The sequence below is a fragment of the Saccostrea cucullata genome, unplaced genomic scaffold (assembly GCF_032062105.1).
Source record: "Saccostrea cucullata isolate Sc308-1 unplaced genomic scaffold, CSIRO_AGI_Scuc_v1 ctg22077, whole genome shotgun sequence".
Lineage (NCBI taxonomy): Eukaryota > Metazoa > Mollusca > Bivalvia > Ostreida > Ostreidae > Saccostrea > Saccostrea cuccullata.
In genome coordinates, this window is record NW_026925809.1 from 3,460 (window position 1) to 10,437 (window position 6,978).

A 6,978-nucleotide genomic window follows, 5' to 3' on the forward strand; every position below is an offset into this window, starting at 1 on the left:
TTTTAAAAGCCTTTACTCGATCCACGATTCAATGAGTCTAAGTTTTTGACAGACTAGATACTTGTGATACTTGCATACAAATAGATCAAGAATGTTTGAGATTGATTATTTTGAGAGATGTTTTATTCCCAATACTTATGCATGTATGTACATTGTATAAACGGCATCCTTTAAATAATTTACATTTACAATTTGGTACAATTGAAATTTATAAGAAAGAAGACATCATTTCCATTTGATTAAAACAGCAGAAAGATACAATATCCCGAAAGGGTGGGGGGGGGGGCAAGAAGAAAGTTTTTTTTTTTTCAAAATTAAAGGAAGTGATTGTTTGTTTTTTCATTAAAAATATTTCATTTGAAAATAAAGCAATTTTTCAAAGCAAATACGAACAATATTGGGGATAGGTGTGTTGGACATCCTTAAATACGTGAATAGTTCTTGCTAGTAAAGTGTTATTTACTTCATTTACTTGCACTAAAATATGAACTCTTTTCAGTATTATTAATATGTCCTTGGCCATAAATAGTACATAGCGAAGTAACAGATGTCTATAATTTACTAAAATTAGTTTGTACTTTTTTGATTATCCATGAGGAAGTCCCTTAGAAATACTCTCTATAATAAAAAAAATATGTATAATTAAGGATATTAACGTACTTTAAAACATGATCGTTCAGACACATGAATATACAGGTTGAATGAAAATAAACCAGAATGGTACAAGGGAAAAATAATATTTGAATAAGGATGCTTTTTTTTTAAATCTACGTCGTAAAAAGAATCACAAGGAACACGCAGAGATTAAAGTTCTAAATAATCCAAATGGGGACTCTCAGAAGAAATGTAAGTAATGGATATATGCCGAATGCTGTTCTGCATATTATATATACTAGTATATCTTACTTAAAACATAATTGCCATTTAAATGTTCGAAAGTTACCTGAAGGAGTCTGATAATTGCACAATGGGGGTTCTGGCATCCATTGTTTTTTACCCGTCTGATAAGTAGATACTAGAAATGAGACTGTTTTTTTTTTTATTTCATTCATTCAATAGCAGTCGTTTAGCTAAACAGGGCAGTGGTCCGGTCGAGAAGGGTTTTTTTATTCCATGTATTTTGGAACATTTTTTATTTATTATGTGCATAAATCGACATTGATGCAGATGTAATTTTGGGTGATATTATTACCATCACCATGGAAAGCAAAAATGCTGATTTTTATCCTGAAATTTTAGTTTATATAATGGACATTCACAGATTTTAAAGTGCGGTCATCGGGGAACAAACCTTATAAAATGATGAGATTTGCAGATTCTTTATCAGAAATGGATTTAAATTCACTTTTTCAAAGTGCTAAATCAAAAAGAAATTTTTTAAAAAGTGGAAAGTACTTATTTTGAGGAAGGTTAAATTCGATTTTTTTCCAGTAATTTGCTATTTTGTAACAACTAAATTTCCTTGCTTTGCCTGAATTTTTATTTTTATTTTCATTGCCATCCTTTTCTTCGGTCGTAGTGCGTCGTCCGTCGTGCGCCGTGCGTTAATATTTGAACATTTTCAGCTTCTTCTCTGCAACCGCTCAACCAATTTCAACCAATTTTAGTAGAAAGCATCTACGGGTGAAGGGAAACAAAAACTGTGAATTTCATGGTCCCTGCCCCCCCCCCCCTTTGAGGCCTGACGGTTGGGGCCGAAACCACTAAAATTAATGCAATCTTTAAAGATCTTCTTCTTTACTCCTGGACATCAAGCAGTCAAACTGTCGGTATGATTGTAATCAGCATTGAGTCCTCTACCAAAATTGTGAAATTCATGTCCCCAGGGTCAGGTGTGCTAGTGTTAGGGCCCGGCTCTATTGGTCATATAGTGAAAATGCATTATTTCTTTGAAAATCTTCTTCTCTACTCCTTGGCATTAAATAAATTAACCAAGTACATAGTTATGTTGAATAAGGCAGCCCCTTACAAAATTGGGAATTCCATAGCCCCTTACAAAATTGGGAATTCCATGGCCCCTGGGTCAGGGGTTCTGGTCTTAGGGCGAGGCTCTATTGATGATGTAATGAAAATATATTAATTCTTTGAAAATCTTCTCGGCTCCTGGGTATTAAACAATCAAAGTAAGTACGTTTTAATGAGCGAGAACGCCTCCTCCAAAATTGTGAATTTTATGGCCCCAGGGTCAGGGGTTAGGGCGGGGCTCTATTGGTCATACAGTGAAAATGCATTAATTCTTTGAAAATCTTCTTCTCTGCTCCTGGGTAATAAAAAACAAACCAAGTACACAGTTATAATAAGGGAGAATGCCTCTTCCAAAATTGTGAATTTTGTGGCCCCTGGGTCAGAGGTCCTGGTGATAGGGCGGGGCTCTATTGGTTATATAGTGAAAATATATTAATTCTTATAAAAATCTTCTTCTCTGCTCCTGGGTATTAAATAAACTAACCAAGTACATTGTTATGTTGAAAAATGCTGCCTCTTCCAAAATTGTGAATTTTATGGGCCCGGGGTCAGTGGATCTGGTGTTAAGGCGGGGCTCTATTCATTACTAGTATATTAATTAATAAAAATGCATTAATTATTTTAAATATCTTCTTCTCTGCTGCTGGGTATAAAATAAACTTTCCAAGTACATGATTATGCTGAATAAGGCTGCCTCTTTTAAAATTGTTAATTTCATGGCCCCAGGGTTAGGGGTTCTGGTGTTAGCGTGGGACTCTATTGATTATATAGTGAAAATGCATAAATTCTTTAAAAATCTTCTCCTCTTCTCCTGGATGTTAAACCAATGAACTATGTACATAGTTATAATGGGGAAGGATGCTTCTTCCCAATTTGTGAATTTCATGGCCTCGGAGTCCGGGGTTCTGATGTTAGGGCGGTGCTTTAATGATTTTATTGTGAAAATGCATTAATTCTTTGGAAATCCTTTTCTTTGCTCCTTGGTAATATGACAATGAACTAGGTACATATTTATGATGAAGAAAAATGCATTTTCCAAAAGGGCCCTTGGGTTAGGGGTACTGCCGGGGGGGGGGGGGGAAGAGGGGTTACACAGTCTGAAAATAAAGTAATGCATTGAAACCTGTGGCCCCAGGGTCAGTGGTTCCTGTGGGTTGGGGTGCACAACTGGTGGTTATGAAGTGGAAATGCAAATAGCCCGATTCATTTTTGTTGACATTCAAAGACACGATACGTTTCTTTATATTCCTATTCCCGTGAAAAAACATGTTGAGAATTTTTCTGGAAAAAAAATTTTTCCTACCTACCGTTCCAACAATTTTAATTTTAAAAGAGTTGGGAGAGGTCACGCAAACATTATTTCAAAGATGGCCCAACGGCCATCCAAGCGGGTGGAAGTATATCATGTCTACTCACTTACCCTTAGCAAAACGGTTAATTATTCATGAAAAATATTTTACACAGGTTGGTGGGATGCTGGACCTTGCGAAATCATTGATCGTTTTTCCTTTTGTGGCGGGAAATCACCCTTCAGGACAACTATCAGACTGGCTCAAGACGGACCTCAACGGACGGAAGCATCTCTACCATCGTCCTCGCAGCGTTTCTGATCGGGGTCGTTTTTGTGTCTATTTCCATAACAACAGCACAATACAGCATACATCAGGACCCGGATAATGCTATCCGATACGTCCTCATTACGTTTGTCTTGGGAGGAATCATAGGATTGTTAGTTCTTACGTTTGCAATCAGGAAACAGGGAAATGAGAGTACATTGCCCATAGAACATAATAAAATTTGCGCAAGGGGACTGAAATTGAAATTTTTGATGTTATTTTGTTTGGGTGTTTTTACAATGGCTATATTTAGTATCATTTTACGGGTCGAGCGTATTGTCTTAGGATTTCACATCGAACGCTCCATAGTTAGCATAATTTGGAATGTTTTATTAATCGTATTTGCCAGTGGACAGATATTCTTTATTTCCCTATTCTACAAACTGCCTAGCATTGTTGGGAACATGCGCATATATTACGGAATAAACTTTGTAATTTTATCAAACGTTTGTCTTTGGTTTAATTCTATTGTTGCTGAAGAAGTGCACTTATTTCACATTAGAATTGGCAATACTAGCAACGAAAATAATGAAATGGAAACTTTTAATTGCACGGGTGCTACACAGGTCAGGTGTGTGTTTGAGAATGTATTTCCCTATTTGTTACCTATCACAGCTCAATATTCTCTCGTATCAATCAGCTTTGTACTAAATATACTTTCGAAGACAAAGCAGAGAAAATCCATTACCATGCAACCCAGTCATTTAATAAACGAATATTGTCCTCTTTTGGAATGTGACGAATTAGCTAAACTGGAAGCTACGACTAAAATGAGATTGTGCATGTGGTACATTTGCGTTGTGATTGGTGTAACTTTAGTCTCTGTGCTCTTGATTCTGGTAGCAGTTCTCATGGCGCAACCTTGTAATGAAGAAAAAGTCTTTAGAGCACTAGAGAAATATCGTCTGTTTTATAAAGCCATGCTTCTGTTACTTGCATCTATCTGTTTTCGCATGTTATGGAGTCAAAGTGTACCAACATCAACAACCACGAGTTTTTCAAGTGAAGAAGTTATTCTGGTTTTCAGTTCTACGGCAAAGACAATGTATTTGCTGTTTAAAATTCATGCTATAGTAAATCATGAAAAAATTGTCTATGTTATTACCATGGTTGAAGACATAGTGAGCCTGCTAATTGTGTATTATCAAACAGTCTTCGTTCTACAAAGTCGTCGGTATCAAAATTTCAAAAGGGAAAGACATTTCAGAATCAGTCATGTTATTTTGCTTATGTTCATAATGAATCTCGGTCTATGGTTTAATGACGGTTTTCTTCAGAAACATGTGCCCTATGTCATGAAAGAAAATAATCGGATCTTTGATCGGAGAGCTTTGGATGTCATGAACGGGACATTGTTTCCTATATCCGAGTTTTATATGTTTCAATTGTCCTTAGCTTTCTTTGATGTTTATTGTCGATTTCGAACATAGTCCCTCTCCTCTGTCCTTCTTGCTAAATTATTACATGTAGGCCTTTGCAATGTGTTTTCACCATTTATATTATGTTCTAGTATGCATGCCATGAATTGAGATAAAAATGTTTGAGTCACTTTCTTCTTGTTATTATTTCAAGATGCACTACGAATTAAAATATAAAGTAGTTGATTAACATGTGTTTAGCTTAAATTTATGAACGATATGAATTTATGTAAGCGCTTAATTATGAAAAAAAAACAATGTTTGAAACTTAATACGTTTCACTTACATTTACTTGATTTTTTTTAGACCCATATAATCATTGCGTTTTTTAAGCATTTCATTCCCTAACAGGACCAAATTCTCTACCATTAAATGTCCATCAAATACAGAATATTCTGATATTGAATGAAAGCATTGTATGCTACAAAAAGATGGCTCGCGGGAAAGTTTCAAAAATTTCATTAACAAAGAAATAGTTTATTAACAAAAATTGCATTGAAATTTATGGGGAAAAGTTTCTTTTAAATAAAAATTCAAATAAAATGAATATCATTAAATCCTGTTGTGGAAAGATGCTTTGATACATGAGAAATAAAATTACAATTCAAAAGATTTTTTTTTACCGAATAATATTTTTCAATTAATTTTTTTTATTTATTAAAAATAAAATGAGATAACTCTTACCAAAATTCAAGGACATAGATTAGGAAACATCCAAATCTTACATGCTATTAGTAATAATGGAAATTATGTCTAAACATACCAAGTAATCAACACCTAAATATCTGTTATGTATCCAATTTCATTGAATCTCTTGCAATTATGGATTGAATACCTTAAGAATACTGTTTGGGCAATGTTTTACCCTCGCCATTGCTGTGTACCTCATAGGCGTAGCGTTTGTTACAATTTTCGTTTCTTCCACACCTTTGCACGTAGATTCCAATAACTCAATTCGTTTCGTTCTGATAACAGTAGTTTTCATTGGTACTGTTGCCCTGGTATTTCTCTGGGTGAAGTTTAGAAGACAGATGCGTGAAAATGAGATCACGGTTAACTATACCACCAATACCAAACCAACAGGACTGAGGCTTAAGTTTTTGTGGCTGTTCGGCTTGGGGTCGATCGTTCGAGCAGCGCTCAGAATGGCTAGAAGATTTCACAATGTAGGCACCTCCTACCATTTAGCGAGGTCCTACGTCAGTATTATTTGGAATATTTTGCTCTTCGTCTTTGCTTGTCTACAAACAGCGTTCATAAGTTACTTTAGAAATACAGAAATCGTAGGATCCCTTTTTGTCCATTATAGCATGATTTTCATCGTTGTGGCAAATTTGTCAGTCTGGTTTGACTCAATATTGGCACAGGAAAGACATTTCATTCATCTTAATTTTAATGAAACAAAAGTTAATAGCTTTGGAGTGGAATCTTTCAACTGCCCCAATGAATGCATTTCCATACGTGTTGCCTATAATGGCCGAATTCTGCTTTGTTTCCATCGGATTGCTCTTTCAAATTAGGTCTTCGGCAAAAATAAACAATTATAAGAAATTTCCTCATAACCCATTCTGATATACAAAGGGAAAGAACCCCTCTACTGAGTAGCGAATACTTCGAAATAGACCAAAAAACATCATACAACAATGGAGCGCACAGGAAAGTCAGCACTTCTGCACCTAAGTGCTGCTGTTGGGGCGGTTCTCGTTGTTGTCCTGCTTATTATCGTACTGGCCATCCTGACAGAGAAAAACGAGAAAGAACTACACAGTCTGTACACGTTTCTGGAAATATACCGTCTGTACATGTACACCATCATCATGATGGGTCTTGTGTTCCTTAGCTTTGGACTTTTATATGATCAGTGCGTTCCAACTAGTAACCCACGTAAAATTTCTGGAGGTGAGTACATTTTGCTGCTTAGTTCCTTAGGGATGGTGATGTATCTTGTCTTTGGAGTTGTGGCGGGATTCAATTTTGAA

General features: G+C 35.6%; 1 protein-coding gene and 1 pseudogene across 1 annotated transcript; both read left to right on the forward strand.

The window, feature by feature from the left end:
- The first annotated feature begins 779 nt into the window (after nucleotides 1-779).
- LOC134269828 (uncharacterized) lies at nucleotides 780-5,039 on the forward strand. Its single transcript, XM_062752030.1, has 2 exons — nucleotides 780-846; nucleotides 3,430-5,039. The coding sequence occupies exon 2, from the start codon at nucleotides 3,794-3,796 to the stop codon at nucleotides 5,009-5,011; it is 1,218 nt and encodes a 405-aa protein (XP_062608014.1). The 5' UTR covers nucleotides 780-846; nucleotides 3,430-3,793; the 3' UTR covers nucleotides 5,012-5,039.
- Nucleotides 5,040-5,739: 700 nt separating this feature from the next.
- On the forward strand, nucleotides 5,740-6,972 carry LOC134269827 (uncharacterized; annotated as a pseudogene).
- Nucleotides 6,973-6,978: the final 6 nt, after the last annotated feature.